Source organism: Culex quinquefasciatus, chromosome 2 (genome assembly GCF_015732765.1).
Source record: "Culex quinquefasciatus strain JHB chromosome 2, VPISU_Cqui_1.0_pri_paternal, whole genome shotgun sequence".
Lineage (NCBI taxonomy): Eukaryota > Metazoa > Arthropoda > Insecta > Diptera > Culicidae > Culex > Culex quinquefasciatus.
In genome coordinates this window covers 28,786,286-28,813,390 of record NC_051862.1, presented here as the reverse complement: position 1 = coordinate 28,813,390, position 27,105 = coordinate 28,786,286, and the positions used below count along the sequence as shown (strand labels likewise).

Below are 27,105 nucleotides of genomic sequence, written 5' to 3'. Positions count from 1 at the left end.
GAACCAGGGAGGTGACACTGTCATCATCATCTCGAAAATGAGCCAAAGCTCGCAAAACTGTGTTGTGTGCGGCCACAAAAATTTCGCTCTGCAGCAAACCCCCAAAACAGGCTGGATTTCGCTGTAAATCCAACCGAAATTTTCGCCAGCATTCTGTCTATCCGTCTGCCTGGTCTCTGTGACTAGAGGTTCACATGAGCGACCTCATTTCGAAATCCTTGGCTGATCCCGAAATCGCCTGCTTGGCTGCAACCGGGCACAACCCGAGCCCAACTAGCCCCTCAGTTTAGTTTTGTTGGTGTGCGCCGAAAGAGTGGCCATCGGGTTTCGGTTCGCCGGATCAAGTCTGGAGTCCGGAGTGTGTTGTTTTCTCCCCGGTGTGAAGGTTTCAGGACACGTTTCAGGAAGAAGCCACTCGACGACTTGTCCCAGATGTGGCAATTGCTGCAAACGAGTAAGATTTCTCTTCAACCCCCACGACGGCGGCGTGTGTGAGTGTGTCAAGTCGGTCGGTTTCAATTATCCGGAGCCGAGTACTAAACTAAAGGACACTCAACAGAAGCCGCAAATTTAATCATCTTCTCTTGTTTGAGTGTCGATAAATTGGCTGCCCCTTCCTCAATACCACTCCACTTCCTCTTTTTTTTATGTGTCCTTCATAATTTCGTTCCAACTAATCAATGATGATAGTCGCAATGAGCAGTAGCTTGTGGTAAATGCAACTCTGAAAAAAATAAATATTTTTTTTGGAAAAAAAATCTTTCATGCAATTAACCACTGAATTGAAATAATTTGAAAATCATAAGTAAAAAAATAATAATCTAGATCAAAAATATAACCAAAGTGTGAGGAATTTAGGACCTATTTGAAAATTTTAGATATTGCATCACTAAATATTTTAGAAATGTAAATGTGAGACTATTTTAATCCATTATCTGGCAACACTTCCCAAAGCATGAGTACTTTGCATGGATTTCCTAGACCAAATTTAAAGAAAAAATCTAATTAAAATAAGTCATAGAAGCAGGTCCATGTCCAACTTCTGATTGAATATGCATTAGATAGACCTTTCTGTTAGATAACAAATATTGAAGAATTGGCAACCCTGTCAAAGAAAAATGCCTTTTCTATATAATTTCTTGTAATCATCCTGATTGGATGTTGAATATTATCTAGAAACAACTTTTGAAACTATCTTACTGTGCTTCACAAAACGGATTTTTGAAGAATTTTTCGTTTGAAAATTTGAAAATCTGGCAACCCGGCCGTGAGATATCTCCCAGTGAAAATTTTGGCTTGAGCCTTGTGTCAAAATTTTCACTGGGCTTCTTTTCAGTGTAATTTATTTTATTTTTATATCTTGATAAGGCCGTTGCAAATATTTTTCAAAGTTTATGTCCCTCCCTTCAAAATTGGTCTGAAAAATCAGGGGCCAAAAAAATATATATGGCGATTGTCCACGCTCCATACAAAAAAGATTTTTTTTTGTATGGAAAGATTCCCAAAAATTCAAATTAATATGAACTATGGAGAATTTATACAAATTGTGTTTTTTGTGTTAAACAGTAAAACAAGTTTAATTTTGGAAGGTTGAAAAATTATTGGTTGAATATTACTTCTTTTGAATGTAACTTTACCTCAATTATTTATGTGGAATATGTGTATGTCACCCAAAAAACCATTTTGCATAAGGGTTTAATAACAGTTTATGTTATCATATCAAAATTTGTTATTGGTCTGATATTGATTGGAAGTCAAAACAACTTTGGATTGGCATTTTTTGTTATGGAAAAATCAGACGTTACAACTGTAATTTGGATGATCGGATTAGTTGTTAATATAACAGAAAATAATAACAAAGGTTTGTTCGAAGAATAACTAAAAATATTATAAGTCTGTTATTACAATAACAATCTTATAACAAAAAAAATCATAGCGACGAATAACAAATCTTTTTCTAAATTACATGAAATGTTGTTGGTCTAGAATTTTCAAATATCAGAAAATGTTATTCCCAAGTTATTTCCACCTGCTCGGGTACATTTTGAGCAGCAGGTTGGAACTAAAAGTGGTTTGTCACACATAAAAAACATTGTTTATTTAATTGTGTTATATTTCCATGTAACGATGTAGTGTCACCTCAATTTATCTTGAAAAGCTTGAATGCACAAAAATGTGTGCATTTAAACCTTTTAAAATATACAATTACTTACTATCCTCACATGAAATATGTGCACGTTTACAGCTGTAAGCTGGCGGAATTACATCTTTTGTTTCAGACAAAATGTGTAATTTTACGTATATTATGTGTAATTGGTCGCACTTGCATTATTTTGCTACTTGCTTACGTGAATCACCACGACATGTGACAAGATATCGCAATTACGACGAATTACACATGACAAGATGTAATTTTATACATGAGTAATTCTCCGCCAACTCACACAGCAGTTGCCCCGACCCCTCTTCGATTTGCGTGAAACTTTGTCCTAAGGGGTAACTTTTGTCCCTGATCACGAATCCGAGGTCCGTTTTTTGATATCTCGTGACGGAGGGGCGGTACGACCCCTTCCATTTTGCACATGCGAAAAAGAGGTGTTTTCAATAATTTGCAGCCTGAAACGGTGATGAGATAGAAATTTGGTGTCACAGGGACTTTTATGTAAAATTAGACGCCCGATTTGATGGCGTAATCAGAATTCCGAAAAACGTATTTTCATCGAAAAAACTAAAAAGTTTTGAAAATTCTCCCATTTTCCGTTACTCGACTGTAAAAATTTTGGAACATGTCATTTTATGGGAAATTTAATGTACTTTTCGAATCTACATTGTCCCAGAAGGGTCATTTTTCATTTAGAACAAAATTTTTCATTTTAAAATTTCGTGTTTTTCTAACTTTGCAGGGTTATTTTTAGAGTGTAACAATGTTCTACAAAGTTGTAGAGCAGACAATTACAAAATTTTGATATATATACATAAGGGTTTGCTTATAAACATCACAAGTTATCACGATTTTACGAAAAAAGTTTTAAAAAGTTGGTCGTCATCGATCATGGCCGTTCATGGTCACCCGCGACAGACACGGACGACGAAACAAAGAGAAACGCAAAAGTAACTTTTTCAAAACTTTTTTCGTAAAATCGCGATAACTTGTGATGTTTATAAGCAAACCCCTTATGTCTATATATCAAAATTTTGTAATTGTCTGCTCTACAACTTTGTAGAACATTGTTACACTCTAAAAAATAACCCTGCAAAGTTAGAAAAACACGAAATTTTAAAATGAAAAATTTTGTTCTAAATGAAAAATGACCCTTCTGGGACAATGTAGATTCGAAAAGTACATTAAATTTCCCATAAAATGACATGTTCCAAAAATTTTACAGTCGAGTAACGGAAAATGGGAGAATTTTTAAAACTTTTATTGTTTTTTCGATGAAAATACGTTTTTCGGAATTCTGAGTACGTCATCAAATCGGGCGTCTAATTTTACATAAAAGTCCCTTTGATGCCAAATTTCTATCTCATCACCGTTTCAGGCTGCAAATTATTGAAAAACACCTCTTTTTTCGCATGTTCAAAATGGAAGGGTCGTACCGCCCTCCGTCACGAGATATCAAAAAACGGACCTCGGATTCGTGATCAGGGACAAAAGTTACCCCTTAGGACAAAGTTTCACGCAAATCGAAGAGGGGTCGGGGCAACTTTTCCCGATTTCGTGTGAGTTGGTAGAGAATTACCCACATTTTATGTGGTGAACTCACACATAGAGCGTCCAATTTCACGTCCCGGGAAAAAAAATTGTAAATTTTCCGGGAATTCCCGAAATTCAAGCGGAAATATACATTTTCTTAACTTTTCGGTACATGTTTTTTTTTAATTTACAAAAAAAGTAAAGAAAGAACTAAATTTTTTTCATAAAATTCAATTTACTAGTATTAATTTCTGAAACATTCACAACTGAGAATGGATCTTTTGCAAACATTGCGATATTTTGGATTGAAAATAAAATAAATAAATAATTTCTAATTTTGGTAAGCTTTTTGAACGAAAATTGTTGCTATATCGCCAAGATCAAAGTTCTTTTTTACCTTTTTTGTTTTTTTTGTCTTGACCAAATTTGATGAAAATTAAATTGGTATCATTATATATCTGAAAGATGGTTATGTATGAAGACCTAGATGTGTCAGTTTATAGTTGAAAATTTATATAACACCAAGGGCGTAAGCGGTTTAAACATGATACTATAAAAAACTTATTTTTTTTTTAAATGATTTAAGCCGAAGTCATTTATTAGGTTGAATCATTAAAAAAACTTAAAAAAATACTTCGTTTTATATAAAAGGTTCCCGAAAAAAGTAAACATATTCCAAAACTCGCTACAATTATTTTTAAACTTTGGGTTGTCATTGCATAAAAATGGTATTTCAAGTAAACAGCAGATTTTAAAGGTAATTTGAATGCTTGTTATGTATGAGCTCAAACCAGTAAGAATTGATCTGGAAAAAATATTTGCCATGAAAAACATATTTTCTGCATTTTTTTTTCTATTTTCAACTTTATTATCAAGTTTCTTCTAAATAATTAATCACAATTTTTTAAGCAATTGTATGGTTAACTCACTGTCCAAACACTGTTATTAAAAAATAACACCTTCTTTTTAACAAAAAAAATGGTAATCAATATTTTTTGACAATTTGAACAAATTAAAAAATGCTTATAAATTAGAAAAAAAAATCTTGATGTTGTATGTTTTTTTAACAAGAAGTCAAGGCAAGCATTGAGCCTCAAACTTATGTTCATTATTTAAAATTACTATTCTATACAATTTTATGCTAAATAAAATTTTTAGAGCCACGATCAATTCAATTTTTAATAAATTCAACGATCAGATCAATTTTTAATAAATTTAAAATTTACCGGGAATTCCCGTTTCCCGTTTCCCGGGAATTTTGTAACCCCGAGAAATTGGACGCTCTACTCTAGAGAGTCCAATTTCCCAGGGTTACATATTTACCGGGAAACGGGAAATTTTCTTCAAACTTCCCGGGAAAATTGTACTAATCTTGGTTCTGAATCATATTTTGCATCAAAATTGAATAGGACAGCGACTCTGATATTTTTTTGTTGAGAATATTTTTTTCATCAAAGTTTCTGAACAGTTAGTAAAATGAATCCATACTCCACAATCTCATTTTTTTAAACTTGCCTCTGTGACCAGTTTCAGAGTGTATGGTTTGACACATTATGTTGAATCGAATAAAATCATTCAGAAATTATTTTTTCCATAACTAATAACTTTTCTAAGCTTAGTTATACTGGTTTCAGCTCTTGAACAAAATGGTTGAGCTTTTTCAGTTTTTCCTTAAAAATTAAACTTTTCGTGTTTGTTTTACATCAAACAACTCAATATTTTCACATATTAGCAGCAAGTTTTTAAACTACATATGTTTGCATTTTGGGGCACCTCTTAAACAATACGACCGAGCCACGTAGCCCAGTGGTAACGCTTCCGCCTCGTAAACGGTAGATCGGGGTTCAAATCCCGGCTCGGACCAACACAACTGGTGATCTTTTCCCTTCTGGAATCGAAAAAATTTAAAGTTTTTGATCGAATTGAAGTAATTCTTCTTGTACAAAAATCTCAATTTTGCTTTGGCGGTAAAGGGTTTAAATATTCTTTAATCGATATTCAATTATTCTTTAAAAAAATTACCTGAATTGTAATAATTTATTTTCATTAAGCAAGGTTTCTTCATTTTTTCTATAGCATTTAAAAAAAATTGGGTCCAAAAAATAAAGAAATTGTATACTTCTGCTTATATTTCGGGAATTCCCGGGAAATTTATAAATTTTCCTGGAAACGGGAAATATTTTTTCCCGGGACGGGAAATTGGACGCTCTACTCTACTCAGACATCTTTTTTGAAACTAAAGATTAGTGCGTCCATCTCGGGAATTCCCGGTACCAAATTCCCGGGATTTGTCAAAAACCGGTAGTTTTTCAATCCCGGGATATTGTTTTGTATTTTGGCCCGGGAATGCTCGGAATTGGATAAAAAATACAAATTATTTAATGAAATAATGTTTCGTTTTTTTTTGTTATTGGTGTCGGTCAAAACAGCACCAGAACAAAACACCGATTTCTAAATTTATTGCTCTCAAATCCCAGATTGTAGTTCCGATTTTCCCCAGTTAAAGATAGTAATTTAAAGGGAACTTCTAAAATATGTTTTATATAAAACATGAAAGTCTAAACTTGTCTTAAATTTAAAATTGCTTGGTATCATTTAATTTGTTGTCGTAATTTGTTTGGCGCATTTAAAATTCAAAGATCATAACTTTCGGACGCCTAGAAATGATCAGAAACATGAACAATTAAAGCATTAAGAATAAAATAAAATCTGAATTTAAAATTTCAAGCCTATTGGGTTTAATATTAGATAAAAATTATAGATTTTATTCAATAAAAAAGCAAATAAAAAAATTTATATTAATAATTAATCAACCGTGGAAAAAACTCGTCTTGGTTCTAGTTATTATGTGTTCTCTGCCTCAGTAGTGTCGTCGTCTGCTGTCGTGACTGGAATAATTTCGCTCCCTTATTTCCACCCACGTCGTCCTCGTACCCACCCTTTCCACCCCTTTTTCCAAATGAAGGCCAAAAATAGGGATGAGAAAATTCGCATATTCCGCTGATGTGGCAATGTGCTGCTGCTGCTGCTGACTAAATCAAACATGACAGTTTCATCCGTGATACGGTGTAAGTCTGGGTGCTCTAGTCGTCGACCGATCGGAATCCCATAATGAATTGTAATCATCGATGATTTGGGGTTCTCTCCGTTTTGCCCCAACATGAAAGAAGAGATTTGCTGCGGAAAATGGAGCAAAAGAAAAAAATGCCGCAAGCAAAGCACCCACGTGCAGAACACGCGCGAAATGAGTCGCGAAAGCTTGGTTTGAGCTTTTTTTTCTTCTTCTTCGTTCGAAGGGCGGTATGCAGTCTTGACTCTTTTAGTTTTTTTATGTTATTATTTATTTTATTATTTTTTTTTCCAAACTGCATACCTTCCTTGCGACCGTTTACTTACCATATCATGCGGCAAAACTCGGGCAAGGCTTATTATCGTCAATCTGGTCTCGGGTGGGGTGGGCTCAGCCTTGCTTGTTTGGGTTGGGATGGGGAGTAAGGAACAGAACCACCCCCTTTGGGAAGGAAAAGCTCTTTTGTGCGCGTGTAATGATGAAATTTACCCATAAGCATAAAATCGACTTAGGCGCGCGGATGGTTCGCGTGGGTAGACGAGCTGCTTATTTACGCACCCACGCAAAAGTTGTGATGTTGAGACGGTTTCAGTGAGTGAGCCTTGCGAGACAGGTGAATGAACGGAATATTTGATTTATTTTAAGAAGGAGTATTTCTTACTTATTTCGTATTTTTTTTCTGCGAAATTCAGTAAAAATCAAATGACGAGAGGTTGTTCAATGATACACCCAAAGGAAAAATATATCTCAAAATCTGCAACATTGGATTTGCTGCAGAAAATGTCATATTTTATAACATTTTTTGCAGCAAGCCCGTAGATCATTTTTGCCCGCGTGTAAAAATTTCAGCGATCTGCAGTTCTTACCAACACATATAATGCTGGCCCGTCTCCGAGCAACACTCCAAAGAGAAGCATATGTTGGTGCTCTTTCACTCACTTTTCATCAAGCGTCCATGGCGCGGTGGTAGCGTGTCGGATCAATAACCAAGAAGTTGGTGATTCAATCCTCGTTCTACTAAGTTTTTTTTGTGAAATACAACCAAAAAGCCGTCGGTAATGTCGATAATTGTCGGTAACGGGCAAAAATGTCATACTCCTATATCGCAAAAAATGCATGAGGACAGATTTCATGCAGATTCTGATATACTTTCATGCCGCCATGCATCACAATCATGCGACTGCCAGTTGGGTGTAGTCATACAATGTATCCAATCTATTAGTGACTGAACTTGAACGATTTTGACAATTTCAAATAATATTGTTGAAGTTTTCATGGCTTCAAGTTAAAAAAAAACTTCATGGCAAATGATTAGGCTTAGTGATTTTTCACGCTCGAAAATGGCAAATTTGCCGAGCTACCGTGGCCGAGAGGTTACAGGTTTCGCCTTGTAAGCGGAAGGTGATGGGTTCGATTCCTGTCTGGCTCGGCAAGTCAGATCCCTTCAAAGAGTAAATCTGCTCACTGGGAATACTGACCGGTAGGGGATGGGTTTCGACTAGCGGCATGCTGGATTTCCAATCCAGAGGTCGTGAGTTCGATTCTTGTACCGGAATGATGAAGTTTTAAAAATTTCACGGGGATCTAAATTTCTAAACACCAAATTTCACGCAAATTTCGCGGAACTTGAAAAATGTTAAAATGACTCGGAAAATCCTATGTTTAAATTACAGAAACTACTTTTTATGCTTCATTATATATTATTCTTCAATAAACTAAAAAATCTTCTCTTAATTTGAACGCGACACAAAAAAAATCTCCCAATTAAAAAAAACCTTCTAGTTTATGGATGGGCTCTATATATATTTTTAAACAAAATATAGGGCACGCGTACTTTCGTTTACTAAACTGCTCTTTTAATATTCGACTAATAAAGCTAAAATGTTTTCGATAATTTGCTTCTGTTATATCATTCTACATTTGATTGAATTTCCAGTCAAAATTAGTAAAATAGATTGAATTTTCTGCGACATATAGCCCATAATACATATTTTTAAAGGGTTTAGCTCACTTTTCAAAAACTAAAGTTCAAATCAATTTCTAAAATTTTTTTTTTTAGAAAAATCGAAATATGTACTCTAAATGAGAAAAGAAAACAAAAAAAAGTTTTTATTAACTTTCACGGGAATCATCCACCCGAATGAATGAATAATTCTCATACCCACCGGCAGCTTGGTCCAGTTCATAGGTGTTCGCTTGATCAAAAAAATCGTCATCTTATGTTCAGTTATCAATACACCCACGTACATATGTTTTTTTGTACGAATTTTGTTGTTACTAATACCAGTGCTTATAAGAAAAGAAATTTCCCATCCCCCCAAAGCAACGGAAATTTGTAAAAGGTGTACTGCCCCTGATCGCATAAATGTCCCATATGCATTTTCATCGTTTTTGAGTTATTGATGCAGTTTTGTTCAAAATCGAGTGATCTTTCAAAAAAGCATACAACATCCAGAACTTTGATTTTGAAATCAGGAGGAAATCCAGTTTTTTCGTGAAAACTTAACACGCAGCCTTATGTGTGGGACAAACTTGCCTTGCGTTTTTCTCAGATTGCTGATTTTGCATATGGGACATTTATGTGAACATGGGCAGTGTAGGGACACATCACACAGACGCCCTTGTTTAACCGCCATCCACCCGAATAGCCTAAAAAAAATGATGTGTTTTTAAAATGATATTCCAAAGATAAAAAATACCCTTCATTTTATTTTGAATAAAGCAAAGCTGGAATCTTTAATATCACTAAATTTAGTTAGTTTCTAAAAAAAACTAATAAAATTTAATTTAATAGTCTTTTTGGATGAAATATTTATTAAGTAGTTATTTAAAAAAATGATTTGAGAAAGTTTATAAATTTCACGCCGTCTACGAAATCGTCAAAAATCACTAACCCTATATTAGTAATTAAACCAGGGTATTCACTTGCTTATTTCTACAGTAGTTCATATGATAATTTTTATTTCTTTTTGAGTTTGATAAATTATTTTGAGAAAAATCGTTACATTTTCACACAAACATAAAATTTCACGGAATTTCGCGGAAAAAGCCAAATTTCGCGGATTTCACGCTGTCCGCGAAATCGTGAAATTTCACTAACCCTACAAATGATCTTAAAGATACTTAACGTTTTAAAATTTTGATTAATATCTTGGACACAGGCCTGTTATAATTCATAAGTTGCAATAACTACATTATTTTATCTTAAAGATCAATTTCATTTGGGTAATTCTTTACCAACTCTCACGAAATCGGGAAAAGTTGCCCCGAGCCCTCTTCGATTTGCGTGAAACTTTGTCCTAAGGGGTAACTTTTGTCCCTGATCACGAATCCGAGATCCGTTTTTGTTGATATCTCGTGACGGAGGGGCGGTACGACCCCTTTCATTTTTAACTTGCTTAAAAAGTACGCCCGATTTGATGGCGTACTCATAATTTCGAAAAAAAAAACGTATTTTTCATCGAAAAAAACACAAAAATAAGTTTTAAACACTCTGCTATTTTCCGTTACTAGACTGTAAAAAATTTTGGAACATGTCATTTTAAGGGAAATTTAATGTACTCTCTAAATCTACATTGGCCCAGAAGGGTAATTTTTTCATTCAGAAATTTTAAAATTTTGTGATTTTTGTAACTTTGCAGGGTTATTTTTTAGTGTGTAACAATGTACTACAGAGTTGTATAGCAGACAATTATAAAAATATTGATATACAAACGTTAGGGGTGTGCTAAAAAACATGACGAGGTACCGCGACGTTAATTTTTTTAAAAGTTATTTTTTGCGTTTCTCTTTGTTTCGTCGTCCGTGTCTGTCGCGGGTGATCATGAACGGCCATCAACGACGAAAAAACTTTTTTCAAAGACAAGTCTTTATTGACTTCCATCTCGAAATCCTATCCAACATCGTTACTATGTGAATTTATTTATGGTACTTTTTTTTATTAATTTTTTTTAAAAGGATCAGATTCTTTTGCGTTTACATGAAATTTAAAATATTTTTTTTACCTTAACTCTCTACTGCCCAAATTTTTTTTCGAGAATTTTCATTTTTCCTGTGTTTAGGAGGTCATTTTGAGCATTTTTTGTTCTACGAAAAAACTTTACTTTTACTTAAAAAATAGGAAATATTAGTAAAAAACACAGCTAAAGTTGACCTCTAAAAAATGACATTTTTAAAAACATTGGCAAAGTTACATAAAGCAAGTAAGGCCGTTGCAAATATTTTTTGAAGTTTATGTCCAGGGTGGCCACTCAAGTCGGGAAATCGGGAAAGTCGGGAAAAAGTCGGGAATTTATGATTTTATGTCAAAAAGTCGGGAAAAGTCGGGAAGTCTGAGCTTTTTAACTCTTGAATAAATTTTGTAATATTTTGTACAATTTTCAAATTGAATTTACTCATTTCTGCTTTAGAAACTAACTTTAAATTTAAGGTTATTTTCACTATTTCAATATATTGAGTATGGAAAAGCTGTTTAAGACCTTTAAAATCTTTATGAATATTGGAGTCTTTCACATAGATTTTCAAAATATTTTTTATGAATCAAATGATCGCTTTTAAATTTTGTTCACAAAACAAGAGGTAAAGTTGATGAAAAACTAATATAAAAAAGAGCGTAATGGCTAGCTTAAAATTATGATTCTATTCCATTTTGTCACATAATTGAATATTTGAAACAGGATTCGAACTTGAGTTTGGCAATAGTTTTTTTTTAGGTAAATATTTGTAATTGTTTAACTAAATTCATTAAGTAATTTAAAATGTGTTTTTTTCCAAATGCTGCCTTTGAACTTTTTTTTGAGAGTATGGATAAATTACCTACCATAGATAAAGCTTGATTTTCAAAATTTAAATATCGAATATAATCCAAAATTGAAAAGATTTTTACGTTTTGAAAACATAAAGAAAATAATGAAATTGCAAAAAAATAATCCACGAAATTTTTAGTTCTTGCATAATTATTTAAAAAAATTGTCTCTTCAAACAGTCGCTTAAAATAAGTGGGAAAGCATAAAATCATATCAACCTGAATTTTCATTGAAAAAAAATGTAAACAAAGTCCTTTTTGCATCGTTATTCGATCTAAACTTTAAAAAAATTGAAATGTTGTCTAATTTTCGACAAAAACTTAAATAAGTGGTGGCTCTTACGGCTTTTTGAAAACTCACCCGAGATTTGTTGTTTAGTTTCTGTATTTTCAAAACATGCCTATATTTGGATTTTTTTTAATTCATTGAGTTTATTTTTTCGGTGGTTAATATTGACTTTTCTTATAGAAAGTTTTTTGTTTGAAATAATTTTTTAGATAAGAAATGCCTATTATTTGAGCATTCTGGAAAAGTCTGGAAAAAAGTCGGGAAAAAGTCGGAAATTTGAAAATGTAATTTGAGTGGTCACCCTGTTTATGTCCCTCGCCTCTGACCAAAGTTGAGGGGGGGAGGGGGGGGAAAAAATAAAAAAGTTTGAAAATTGAATTTACGAGCCATGGTTTTAACATTTAAATGAAAAAAGTGTTTAAAAATGCGTAATACACCTGTCCAATTGTTTTGTAATTATTAGTTTCAAAAATATCTAAGTGTTAACGAAAATTTTATTTTTTGCGAAAAAAAAAAAAAGTTTTTGCGATGCTGTGCACTGGAATTTCACAAAAAATCAAAATATTTTCAATCCAGTCCAAACATGCTAAATATGATTATCAATGCAGAAAAATGAATTTTAGATTGTTTTCAGTTGATTTAACTTCTATTTTCATTAAAAAAATTAAGTTTTTTGAAAAAAAAAAAAAAAATTTGCCCCCTGATTTTTCGGACAATTTTTGAAGGTGCGGGGGGGGGGGGGGGCGACATAAACTTTGAAAAACATTTGCAACGGCCTAACTACCCATAAATTTTCTTAAAATTTCATAGTTTTTCTTTCCCATTCTTTTTGAAGATCAATAATTGGTTGAAAAATTGATTGTTGGCGATTTTTTTGTCTTAAGGCGGGGTTGTGTTGTAGAGGGATGATAATGACTGTCGCATAAAGGCTCGCGATATCATTTTTTCCTAGGGGCGCAGCCTTTTTTAATTTTTTGCTGGATATGATAAAAATATCAATTAATTTTGGAAAGTATGAACATATATAACATAGAACGTAAATTTCGTATATCGGGAATTTTTTTCATAATTTGATGTATAGATGATACAGAATTCATCATTTCTGTAACCTTATCAAGTTAAGTGAATTATAAATAAATTAAAAATTGAATGTTAACAATTATGTTTGAAAAGAATATGGTTTGCACCGTAATTCTCTACAAAATCGGCCGATTTTGACCATTTTTATTTTTTCATTTTTTTTATTTGGCTCAAACTTGTGAGGGTCTCCCTATCACCAAAGACACTACAGTGGACTCTCTCGTTGTCGATATTGAAGGGACCGTCGAGAGCGGGAGTTATCAAATTATAGAACGGAAAATCAAAGCAATCTATTTGAAGGGACTGAAAAATATATTGACATCTGGAGCAATATTGATATCGAGAAGATCGACAGCCAGAGAGTCCACTGTATTTTGAATCATTGGTTTACCCATACAAATTTCCATACAATTTTTGCAGCGCGGTATATGTAAAAAAAAAATGTGATTTTTTAATTAAATTATATTCACAAAAAAAACTATTTCCCGAAATCCCCTGTTCTTTCAAAAAAATATTTATTTTTTATCAAGACTAACATTTCAAAAGGGTGTAAGAATGAATGCTTGGCCCTTTTAAAATGCTTGAAAGTTGTTAGTGAGACATTTTTTTTGTAAAAATCACAACTTAAAAAACGAAAAAAAATAAAATAAATAAAATTATGGCTTTTGGGAAAATGATTTCTCGTGAAAAAAAGTTAATTAATAAATCACTTTTTTTCGTGTACCTCTGTTTTCCTGGAAAAGTTCCCATCAATACCTACAACTTTGCTTAAAACGCAAAACCGATTAGAAAATTCCTTCTACAGATTTTCGAATATTTACGTTCCATTTTTGTATTGGAGAGCTGCCAAAATTGTATGGAGCCTTGTATGAGTAAACCAACGACACAAAATGGCTCTTTTAGTCATAGGGAAGACCCTAAAAAAGTTTTAGCCAATTGAAAAACATAAATAAAATCCATTTCCGATTTTGGTGGTGCATTGCTCGGCCACCGAAGAATGATGCCCCAAAAAAATCATTCAAATGAAAAAAATATAACTTAATAAAATTGTGATTTGCGAAGAACATTGCTAATAAGTAAAATTCATGATTAAAAAAAACACAGATCGTGCTTTATCCTCCTTGTCACGAAATCACCAACAAATATATTCTTTCTTTATCATTCGAAAGTGTCCTTTTCAGTCATTTCAAAACACCCTGCGTCGTAAATGGAGAAGTTGGGGGAGTCACAATTTATCAAAATCCGATTGCCCCGGCTTTTGCAGTTGAAAAATGTGATTTTCCTTTTTTTCTATCGCCGAAAATCCCCACCAGGAAAAAAAAGACCTGGAAATAAGACGAAAAATGTTACAAATTGCACCTTGGGACCCCCGGCGTCGAAATCGTCTTCCTTGAGGGATATTTCAAGGTTGGCAAAAATAAAAGCCGGCACAAGACAACGCAAAAAAAAAATTGGCGAGATTTTGCGGCCAAATTTCCACGCAGAATCCATTTTTCATTCCGGTTGCCACCGGCAGGAGCGCCATCCTCTTGAGACAGGGAGAGCTTTTTCCTCCTCCTTCAGACACATTGTGTAAGTCTCATCGTTGAGGACTTAGACATTGTCGTCCCCGCGGGGGGAGTTTTCCCAGGACTCTCAAATGTGCGTCACACGAATGGCGCTTCCGGTTGTGAGCTTTTTGCCAGCTTTTGAGGTTGAGTTGAGTGGGTGGGGGAAAAAATGAACAGGAAAATTGTGATGGAAAGCGATAAATGGTCCGGCGACGCCCGGGACAGTTGAGCAATCACGCTGGAGTGTGTCTTAATGGAGAGCACAGGAGCCTTTTTTGATGTTGGGAGATAATTTTCAAGACTGGATGTAGTGTTTTTTTTTGAAGAGAATAATTGGGTACTAAAGCCCTATGTCAATTTTTATGTACAACGGTAAAAAACACGACTAAAAACTATTTTTTATCACTTTTTGTTCATTTTAATGCAAAACAAAAATTTTGACAAGACAACATTTTTTCGATGGATCAACTATGGTCCCCTTGGAACAAACTGTCAAGTAGGAGCTTTTCTGTCAAGAAGGGCCGCGAGGTTAATATTTCAAAATTGATTTAAAAATCCATTTTAAACTCTTTGTGGTCGTACAAAGGGTCATTGTACTCAGAAAAATGAGCTTTATCGCTGTAAACAATAATATCAGCAATCTAAGCTTCACTTTAGGACCCAATTACCAGATCATCACTACCTGTATGCAAATGAATATGCAATAAATTGGAGCGTTTGATACGGTATGTCCACGCATCCTTCCTACCCTGTAGATTCTGTGAAATGCGATCCGTTCTCAGAATCCTCTCTACGGTTAACACAACGCAGTAGGGCTGGCCGCTTTAATTTTTGCTATACCTTTTCGGGTGTCCTCGGAGGTACTGCAATTCATTATTACTTTATAATCATTTATGACAATTAAATTAATGTAATTTATTCCAATTCTTCTTCTTTCAGTATTTCCCAATGTTCCGACGGCGCCCGGAATGTCCTGCATCGGGGAAGACCGTAAGTACCGCCATAACCATCATAAATCTTAGATTTCCGTGAAAACAATAGAACAAAAGACCACCGAAAAGCCTGTCGGCAATTGTTTCAAATCAACTCGCTCTCTAATGCCCTAAATAGTTACCTATTTCAAAACCCCGCGCAATAATCCTCTAATTCCACCATTATTTCGGACCCCGTTGACTTTCGCACAATTATAGACCGTGCGTGACCCATCCCGGCCATTGTGCCGGGGCTCATTTTCGAAAAGCAATTAACTGACCACGCTGCAAATGAATTTAATCCCAGCGTCCAACACCCAGGGACACTGACCGGGACGTTCTCTGCTCTGTTTTAGGCGAGTGTCGTCGGCAGTGCAGTTGGCCCCGGCGGGAGTTCCGGGGCCACGGAATTACATCACCATCGTCGCAAATGACACGACCGGGAAGGGGGTGTTTGTGTGTCGCTGGCAGGATTATTCTAATGTGTATGTTTGGAAGGACACTGTTACTAAAAATTGATGTAATTTTACATGAGATTTTAGGCGAATTGTTAATTTGACTGTTGATTTTTTTTCTTAAAAAAAAAAACGAATATTTTCGCTAGTACTTGTCACTCTAGCATTAGACAACAAGATTTGTTCAACGTGAGTAATTCTTTAGATTTTTGCATTTTTTTAATTATTAATTTTGTGTTTTTTTGTTATTGAGCAATTCCAGCTCAAATCAGGATTCTTTCTGGTACTTTTGTAACCGACCCTCTCCGATTTCAATGGAACTTTGCAGACATGTTATCCTAGGCCTATATAAGCCATTTTTGTGTATATGGAGCCAATAGTACTCGAAAATAACATTTGAGAAGGGCGTAAGTTATTTAAATATTTTTGTATTTTGCAATTAAAAAATCACTGTATCTCGAAGCCGTTGCGTCGTTTAACAAAGTGGTCAAAGACAAACTTGTAGGAAATTGGACGGGCTTTCTGAAAAAAAAATTCACTGAAACAAAAATACACGCCACTTCTATGAGATTTTTTGATTTTTAAGTTTAAAAATTAATTTTCCGGGTGATGTTACGATTATTTTTTTCGTTCAAAATTTTTGAGGAAATAGCCTAAAATGTTACAAAAAGACTGACGAAAAATGCAGGATGGTATGTCTCTCCTAAAAAAATACAAAAATCATTGACTGAAACTGTTTTTTTTGAAAAGTTGTATAAACGTCAAAAATTTTAAAACCCGATAGTGGGAATCGATTCCCCAGACAATTTTACATATAAGTCCCCATATTGACCATTGTCCTATGTCCAATCCTTGTGAAGATATAGCGGTTTTTACAATATAAATGTTGAAAAACTAGTTTTTTTTGGTTTTTGGCAATTTCTATATGACAGAGTTAATATTTCAGTCTCGTAAATATTTTTACCGGAAAGCTCGTCCAATTTTCCCTTCCAATTAATAAAATTATATATTTTTAGTATACAGCAATTCCATTTAAAAAGAGCATAAACCAAAAAATAAAGTTCTCCGGTTGGGATCAACATTTTTCTGGGGGTTCCTTGGCCAAAAAAATTACCGAATTTTTTTCGAAAAACGGTAATTTTCGTAATTTTTTCGCAAAAACCACTTTAAAAAAAAATCATATCTCCGCGCCATTTCATCCAATTTCAGCTGTCTTAGACGCAAAAGAAAGGTGATTAGTTTGGCTATTTGGTAAAAATAGTAAGGTCTGACAAAAAATCAAAAATATTCTTCAGATGCAAAATTAAATTTAATGAAATTTGACAAATTGTACCGATTTCAAATTATAGCAATTTTAAAGTAATTTTTTGACAAACACAATTCAAATTCACATTTCAGTTTTAAAAATCGTACCCATGTTTGGTAATTTTTATAAAAAAATGGTTCAAAAAATTCCCTATATTTTGCTTTTTAAACTTGGTTGTTACGGCAAATAGGTACATGGCCATTGACCATGTTAAAATATAAAAAAAAAACAAGAAAAAATAGATTTCCTCAGTGTTGCCAATTAGCATTCGCTTTTTAATCACCGAACTCGGAAACTATTGGTCCGATTTAAACATTGGAAAATTTGTGAAATTTTCTGGACTCGATGAATAAAATATTATTTTTTTTAATTAAGACTTATATTTTAAAAGGACGTTATATTAAAATTTTGAATTAAGAACTTTTTGATAAAAAAAATGATTTTACATAAAAAAATATAATAAAAATCACATTTGTTAAAATTGTTTTTGGAATTCGCATTTTTATTAACAAAAAAAAATTGGTCAAAGATGGCATTTTCTTTACCGTCATCTTGGGTTTACCAAAATTAACATTTCAAAAGGGCGCATTTTTTTATTTAAAATAAAAAAAAATCTTTAGTTACCTTTCTTTAGATTTTGTTGTTTCAAACAAAATTAGAGCGTTTAGAGATTAGAATTTCTGAAAAGATGACATTTTATGAATCAAGACAAACATTTCAGAAAGGCGATATATTACAAATTTCTCTGAGTTACTTTTTGTTTGCAAATCTGATTTTGAATAAAAACTTTTGTTTACCTTTCTTCAGATTTTTTTTTTTCAAAATTAATTAGAACTTAACCATTTTTTTTGTCTCATTTGGAATTTTCTTAAAAGATGGCATTTTATGTACCTTTATCTGCAGGGCTTTAAACTGAAAATTTCACTGAAGTACTTTTTGATTATAAATTTTATTTTTCATAAAAAATAAAAAATAAATAATGCTTATTTAAAAAAAAAAACACATAAAAAACGCATAATTTTTATTAATACATTGTTTTCTAAATTTTACGCTTTCTACTGCCCCTATTCAGAATGTATTCCCGATTTACCCCAGATAATGATGGCTTTATGTATAACAATATTGTTGAGTTTCAAAACGTGATTTGAAAAATCAGCAACAAAAGACAAAAATTATGTCCATAAAACATTTTTTTTGTAAAGTCATCATCAGTACCTACAACTTTGCCGAAGACACTAAATCGATCAAGAAAATATAAATAAAAGGATCCAAAAGACAAATGGTTTCTGTGGACTTAGCAAGTCATGTTAAAAGTTTCAGTAAAATAAGCAAAAATAAAATACTGAAATAAAAATAAAAAAAACACGCTAATTTTGCAGAGAATTGCCTTCATTTTCGAAATTTTCTAAAGTTTCCATGGCAGATTAAATATTTTATCTTCATCGATTCTAAAGATTCTGATAAAGAAAAAAAACAACCAGTTTTTTTTAAAAATATGCTTTTTTAAATAATTTTTTGTGAAATTTATCTTCCAACTATTTTAAAAAATGACTATTGACTTAATTCATCCATCATTCTGAAGAAAAAAAAAGGTTTTAAGGGTGAAATTTTAAATTACGCATTTTTTTTTTTTACAAAATATTGAGTTAAATTTAGACATGTTTAATTTTCTGAAAAAATATTTTAAAGCTATAGTATTTTGATGCCTTTATACGAAATTTTTGAGGAGGTAATCTTCGAACTGGTGAAGCATTAGGGTGGTCCAATAATTCTGTATTTACAAATTTTATACAATTTTTCAAAAATAGTTTGATAAAACATCAAAGTCAAAATTTTGCAAATTTGGAATTTGTATGTTTCAGTTTTGTTACTTTTGACCAAAAATTCAAAATTGGTTATTCAAAATTTTGGACTTTTGAGTTTGTAAAAAGCTAAGCTTTTTTAATTTGTTAGTCAAATTTCTAATTATTTTTGAATTTGTTAAAAAGCCTAAAAACAATGTAAGAGGTTTATGACTATAAAAACTTTAAAACATGTTCAAATTCTGATAAATTTAAGCAGAATATTAAATTTTTTAGGATTTTCAAGTATTTTAACCACGTCAGTAAAAAAATCAATAAAAATTTACTGTGCACCCGGCTGTTATCTATGTCGTCCCATTGTATCCCGTCCCAGAGTTCCAACACATCGGAACAGGATTAATTAGTGGGCGGATGCGGGAGTCGCGCGTTGGAGCGCGCTCACTTGCTCGCGCCAATATAGCGGAATGACATTATTCAAGTTTATGACCTCTCACTGTGCTGTCTCGCCCCGTAGAACACGCGGTGGTGACCACCACGACATCTCGACGTAAACTAACTGAACCGGACAGCTGCGAACTGCCAGAAGTAGACACGGAGAGAAAATTGAGAGTGGTGGCACTGCAGCGCGTTGCGCTGCAATGCCAGATTTATCTCAGTTGGCAGGGGCGCGCGCTCTCAATCTGAGGGTTTGGGTTCGAATTCCGTTTTGGAAAACTTTTGTTGCTTGAATAAATCAAATTCCCTCCGTGCATCATCAACCAGCTCTAAAACCCGGATGGTCATTCCTGGCGCGCTGCTGGTGGTGGTGGCTGACTGTAGTGGACTTTCCATAAATTAACTTATTCTATGAAATTAAATTTAAATCCAATGCAAAGCTGACTTCGCGAATGGCTCTCCGTCGTCCTTCGTGGGGGTCAGTTCCAGCTGACTGGATATAACTGGACGCTAGGATGAAATCCAGAACGCGTTTGCCCGGAAGAGCAGGTCGGAAGGTGAATGATTGATGAAAGAGTAAGGGGAGGACGCTGCTGGGTGCGGCTGCGGAGTTGTGTTCGGACTTGCCTGGAAGCTGTCCGGTCCGGGCGGATATTTATCTAACGGATTTAATTTCCATTGCTAAATGGGCGAGCTGGGCAGAGTTGAAAGAGCATTTTGTTCATGGAACCTTTGAATTTTATTTAAAAATGTTTATATCTTAAGGATCTTAGAATTCCTTTAAAATCTTTAAAACCCTTTTTTATATTTTACTATGTTTTTAAAAACTATTTTAATTTTGTATTCATCGGTACAAACAAAAATATCTGGCAACATCCACACTGTACTTCAAGGCTACGCCCCTACATTTCTGAATGGAATTATTTCTATTTGAATGCATCCATAACTTTTTCAACTTAATATTTTTTCACAATTTATTTATCATAAAATTACAAAAAAAAAACGATGAAATTACGCTAAAAACTCCCTCGTCTTCCCATCACTGTCACCGACTGACCACCGGGGCCTAAATCTACATTAATTTATTGGATCTGTCCCCTTACCGCCGGTTTTCCCCAGCAGGAGTCCGTCACAGCCAGCGATCCTTCCCATTTTTTCACCCTAGGAAGTTGTATGTGCGAAAACTCCAAACCTTTCCCATCTAAATTGCAAACGAACACTGAAATTAAGGCGACGATGTGAAAAATTTGACCACCGACCAGCTGGACGGGAAATTCGAGGGGGCGTTTCCCCGAAGGGACAAAATTTAGTGTGCAGATTAAATCAAGTGCTTTTGTTCTGGCAGTGCGGGGGTTCATGTGAGATTGATTGGTTTGGAATGTAAAGAGGATTGGTGAGGAAATTGGAACCACTTTTCGAGGTATTTTCACGTATTTGAGTGTTAAATATATTTAAACACTCAATTATTTAATAATGTGTTGTTCAAAACGTAATTTGATTTGTGTTACATTTTCATTCTCATTTTTATTTTTTCCATGCATTTTTGATGTTAACAGTTTTTTATTTGTTTGGTTACTTTACATTTTTTGATTTTAATCTTTGACCTTTTAAATATTTTTCCAGAACAAGTTTTTATTTTTATAAACATCATTTGATTAACAGTTTCAAACTTTCTTTTTTGTACTGATTCGTTTACACAGTAACAGATTTGTGTTAGAAAATGGAGTGATATTACTTTTAAAAACCGGTGAATTTACATCTTTTTTATGTGTGATTTGCAATTCTACCCATAATTTGAAGTAAAATTACATTGAAAACAAGTAATATGAAACAATCCCGTAAAAAAAATTGTGTAGAAAAAACAATCTTGAAAAGTATTTTCTTTAACATAAAATTACACTTTAACAAAAATTAATACGCTGTGTTGAAATTTTTTGGTATTAATTTACATTTTTTATAAGTGTTTTTATCTAAACTTGTTTTGCCAAAAAATATAACTAAATAATAAAATGTTTCACCAGTATGAAATTATTTTTTTTTCCTACAAAATCTTTCATTCATATGCCTCTGATTAAAATATGTAATTTTACATCAGAAACTAAGTAAAATTATATCAGTGAGATGAAATGTTGAATTTTTTATGTTTATTTTTTTCTTTGCACTTATGTTGGAAATATAACATAAAAGAATTGCAAATTTACAGCATTCTTTGCATTGGTGTTGGTAAAATTACAGAAAAAAATATGTAAATTCACAACATCCATAAAACATTAAAAATATTAGAATTTTTTTTGCGTTAGTTGCTAAAGTTAAAGTAACTTCCACAAGTCCTTCCTTGAAAAAAGTTTTGTAAAATTCTTTAAATATATTTTTTTATTTAAAAGGGGCACAGTGACCAAGGAAGTTGTTGTCTTCTTATTCTAAAATTGTTGACCCAATCCTAAAACAATATGATTATAAAAATTGACAAATTTTGTTGTAAATCGTTATGGAAATAGTAGCTTAGGGGATGAATACTAAAATATATCGATAGTTCCCGTAGTTTTGAAGATACTAAAATAATTGTAACACAAATGAGGGTGCAAAAGCTTTGATTGATGTGTACCGTTAAGCCAAATTTTAAGAAAATATCATGAAAATATGATGCAACTGAGTAAAATTATATCAGTGAGATGAAATTTTGGATTTTTTATGTATATTTTTTTTGCACTTATGTTAGGAAAATAACATAAAAGATAATTAAATTTACAGCTTTCTTTGCATTGGTGTTGGTAAAATTTCAGAAAAAATATTTAAATTCACAACTTACATTAAAACATGAAAAATATGTAAACTTTTTTTTGGGTTAGTTGCTAAAGTTAAATCAACTTCCACAAGTCCTTATTTAAAAAAAGATTTGTAAAATTCTTGAAATATTGCACATTTCAAAAGTTATGGTACTTTCCATATTAGTAAAATCATTTATAAATTTATGATTTTTTTTCTAAAGTCTTTTTCGGATCTGTGGTGCCAACATTATTTTTCATAAATTTAAATAGCCAGCATTAAAAATGTTGATATAATGCCTGCCCTAATTTTTAATGCTTGGTATTTTTCAAAACAGCAAATTCTTGAAAAATTTCAATATTAGGCCTTATCATAATTTTTTTTAAAAATCTATCATAAAATGAACTGAATATTATAGCTGTGACAAAAAAAAAAAAAAAAAAACAGCGAATAGTTGGAAGTCATTTCCTACAATTTTTGCAATGAAAATAAAAAAATGTAATAATTAGTTTTGTTCTATTTTGAATTTGATCTGATTATATTTTTTTTTCAATTTTCTATGAGATGACTCTAGCTCTATACTAGAAAAATAAAATTATCAAAATAAGAAAGAAATAATATTGTTCTTTTGAAAATCATATCATCGTATCAAAATTTCATGGAAAGTTTTCTTAAAACAAGATTCTTGTTATCAATAAATGCAAGTTTGATTTTTGTTTAGCGTCAAGTACTTTTACACCTTTTTTGATGTTTTGCCTTCCTCACCTGCTCGAAAAATGAACTTTTGAAATACAGCTCGTAGACCTATATTCATGTATACCTATCGACTCAGAATCGAAAACTGAACAAATGTCTGTGTGTGTGTATGTGTGTGTGTGTGTATGTATGTATGTGTTCAAAATTCTTGCCAAGTTTTCTCAGCACTGGCTGGACTGATTTTGATCAAACCGGTTGCATTCGACTTGGTTTAGGGTCCCATACATCGCTATTGAATTGTTTGAAGTTTCGATAAGTAGTTCAAAAGTTATATATAAAAATGTGTTTTCACATATATCCGGATCTCACTTATATGCATGAAAACTATGTCAGGATCCATCATCCAACCCATCGTTGGTTAGGTAATCAAAAGACCTTTCCAACGAGTCCAAAACATTGAAGATCTGGCAACCCTGTCTCGAGATATGTCCTCTTAAGTGGTATTGATGCACTTTTTTGAAGCCGGATCTCACTTAAATGTATGTAAACTATGTCCGGATCCACCATCCAACCCATCGATGGTTAGGTAATCGAAAAACCTTTCCAACGAATCCAAAACACTGAAGATCTGGCAACCCTGTCTCGAGATATGGCCACTTAAGTGATATTGATGCACTTTTTGGAAGCCGGATCTCACTTAAATGTATGTAAACTATGTCCGGATCCAACAAACGACCCATCGTTGGTTAGGTTATCGAAAAATCTTTCCAACGAGTCCAAAACATTGAAGATCTGGCAACCCTGTCTCGAGATATGGCCACTTAAGTGATATTGATGCTCTTTTTGGAAGCCGGATCTCACTTAAATGTATGTAAACTATGTCCGGATCCACCATCCGACCCATCGTTGGTTAGGTAATCAAAAGACCTTTCTAACGAGTCCAAAACACTGAAGATCTGGCAACCATGTCTCGAGATATGGCCACTTAAGTGACATTTATGTACTTTTCTGAAGCCGGATCTCACTTAAATGTATGTAAACTATGTCCGGATCCACCATCCGTCCCATCCTTGGTTAGGTTATCAAAAACCCTTTCCAACGAATCCAAAACATTGAAGATCTGGCAACCCTGTCTCGAGATATGTCCACTTAAGTGATATTTATGAACTTTTTTGAAGCCGGATCCCACTTAAATGTATGTAAACTATGTCCGGATCCACCATCCGACCCATCGTTGGTTAGATAATCAAAATACCTTTCCAACGAATCCAAAACATTGAAGATCTGGCAACCTTGTCTCGAGATATGTCCACTTAAGTGATATTGATGCACTTTTTTGAAGCCGGATCTCACTTAAATGTATGTAAACTATGTCCGGATCCACCATCCGACCCATCGTTGGTTAGATAATCGAAAAACCTTTCCAACGAATCCAAAACACTGAAGATCTGGCAACCCTGTCTCGAGATATGGCCACTTAAGTAATATTTATGTAATTTTTTGAAGCCGGATCCCACATAAATGTATGTAAATTGTGTCCGGATCCACCATCTGACCCATCGTTGGTTAGATTATCAAAAACTCTTTCCAACGAGTCCAAAACATTGAAGATCTGGCAACCCTGTCTCGAGATATGTCCACTTAAGTGATATTGATGCACTTTGTTGAAGCCAGATCCCACTTAAATGTATGTAAACTATGTCCGGATCCACCATCCGACCCATCGTTGGTTAGGTAATCGAAAAACCTTTCCAACGAATCCAAAACACTGAAGATCTGGCAACCCTGTCTCGAGATATGGCCACTTAAGTAATATTTATGTACTTTTTTGAAGCCGGATCCCACTTAAATGTATGTAAATTGTGTCCGGATCCACCATCTGACCCATCGTTGGTTAGATTATCGAAAACCCTTTCCAACGAGTCCAAAACATTGAAGATCTGGCAACCCTGTCTCGAGTTATGATTACTTATGTTATATGTGTGTACGTTTTTTTCTGGATTCAAAAAAATAGCTGAAATATGTGTCCAAACCACTCATATTACCCATTGTTGGTAAAAAAAGAGGAAGGCATTAACCACATAGGTGGATTAAGTTAGTTTTTAAAATAAGTAATGAACTAAAAAACATTGTTTATGCAAGCTTTCAGTTTACACTTTTTTGAATGATATAAAAATTAAATAAAAATAAACATTGAAAATAAGACTTAATTCGTAAAAAAAAATGGAGAATTTCCCTTATCCTCTTAAACTTGGAGCATCCACACCTCCTGTCTACCAAAACTCTTATGCTCTCCCTGGTACGCGGTTTAGGTGGGAGCTAAAGGCAATGGAGGGTTTACATGACGTTGAGGGTCTTCTCAGTTGGGATAAAATTCATTTGCAATTAGAAATTCCTAAGACTTCATATTTCTTTTCATAGATTTTTGCAAATTTTATCAAATATTTCTAACAAGCAACTTCCCTAGTAACATTTTTAAACTTACAGGTTTTATCAGGGTTCTGGAAACCCTCATACGGCCTAAATAGGCTTTTATGGCCTACTTAAAACCTAAAATGTTACTAGGGTTTTCAACTCAAAATTTGAATAAACCAATCAACAAACTCAAGGTATTTTTTCCCATTTTCAAGAGCCCCTTCAATCACCTTCAATTTCACACTTCAAACCGCCTAATTGACGGGCTGGGCACGAACATCCAACCGCTTCTAGCCTCTTCCATTTCTGAAAAGCCACTTACTGTCTGGCAGCCAAATGGACCATTTCCCGGCTAAGGGAAACCTATTTGGGTGTGGCCACACCTCCCGACCTCACACACATTGATTGGCACCTTATTGATTGTTTTCTCGAACCTTCTGCTCTTCCGCATGAAACGCACGTTCTTTTCGTTTTCTTCCTGATAGATTTACGACGATACGTAGGTCTTCGGGAAAAAGGCGTATGTGCGAGGTACACTCACGCAATCGATCCTGTAATTTAAAGTGGTTTGCGTTTAGACGCGATTGATAGGGCAGAAATTGCATTTTTATCACTGTTAAATGCGCAAGGTTGGTGGGGAAGTTTCATTTCGTGGTTTTGATAAAGAAACGTTGAAAAAGGAGTGATTTGCTAAGGGGACGCTCGTGGCTCTGTTGGTAGGGGCGCCAGTTCTTGACTTGTAAGCAACGGACTTGGGTTCGAGCATGGACGGCGGAACTTTTTTTTTGAAATAGTTTCTTCAGATATTTTTTTACAGATTATTTCAAACTTTTTTTCCGTGCTCCGGCATTTTTCTCTCCACCCCCTAATTGACTCGGTTTTGCCGTGTCACTTTTTCACCGGTCGATTATCCGGAACCTGTTGAGTTACGTCAGTGGCCCCAAGGTGGGGAGGGTTCCAGTTGGCCGACCCCAGATAAGCCAATTAGAGTGCCGGTGTTGGCACCAAAGGAAAAAAGCTCCAATCCAGACCCAAAAGATTTATGTGGTGCTCACCACCAGAGTGCAGCACACCGTGTTTGCCTATCGTTAGGCGTTTCGTCGTTACAAGAATGCGTTGCGTGGGCGTGGGAAATTTACATTCAATCAGCTGGAAAAACACACGCGTTTTTGCGGAGAAATCCTGCTCTTTCTTCTGAAAACGAAGAATTGAAGGAAAAAAGTTCGATTTCTCCCCGCCCAAATGACGACAGCTGGGAGAAGCTATCAAAAGCAATCTAACAGACGATAAAACTTGTTCAGATTTTCCGATGCTCTTTCCCTCACACTCGAGTCGCTGCTCATTTCTGAAGAGGAGAGCGAGCGATTCACTCACTTGAACCTCGCAGACCTCAATCGGGACGTGAGATTCTGTCGGTGTGTGTGAGTGTGTGACTTCATACAAGAGTGATTGTTAAGAGTTTCGTGAAGCGATAACGACCCAAAAGTGGCAATAAAGGATGTCACAATTTACATAAAACAACGACCGGAAGATTTTAACGGGGTTGAAAGTTCGGGTCCTTTTAGGGTGGCGGAAAAGGGGGAAAACGGAGAAAAGTCAAGGTTGAGGACTGGGAAGAGGTTTTTTTTTTCTTCTCTGTTTTCATTTTGTTGAAGAAGCCTCTGGTGGGAAAAGGATGCAACTTTTCGAGCAAAGATTTCATATTTATGAGGCGATTTTCGAGAAAGTGTACTTTACTTGATTGGAAAGTTATGACAGTTCGATGAAGAGCG

At 34.1% G+C, this 27,105-nt stretch overlaps 1 protein-coding gene across 8 annotated transcripts in view; it reads left to right on the top strand.

Moving 5' to 3' along the window:
- Positions 1-27,105, top strand: part of LOC6054789 (atypical protein kinase C) — a 352,606-nt gene that overhangs the window by 204,122 nt on the left and 121,379 nt on the right. For all 8 annotated transcript variants that reach the window (XR_005277316.1, XR_005277317.1, XM_038254610.1 and 5 more), the window contains one exon: positions 15,427-15,477. Coding sequence is in view for 6 of the 8 variants with exons in the window: in XM_038254610.1 (XP_038110538.1) it covers positions 15,427-15,477 (51 nt within the window). In the remaining 2 variants the exon portion in view is untranslated. The remainder of the gene's footprint in view (positions 1-15,426; positions 15,478-27,105) is intronic.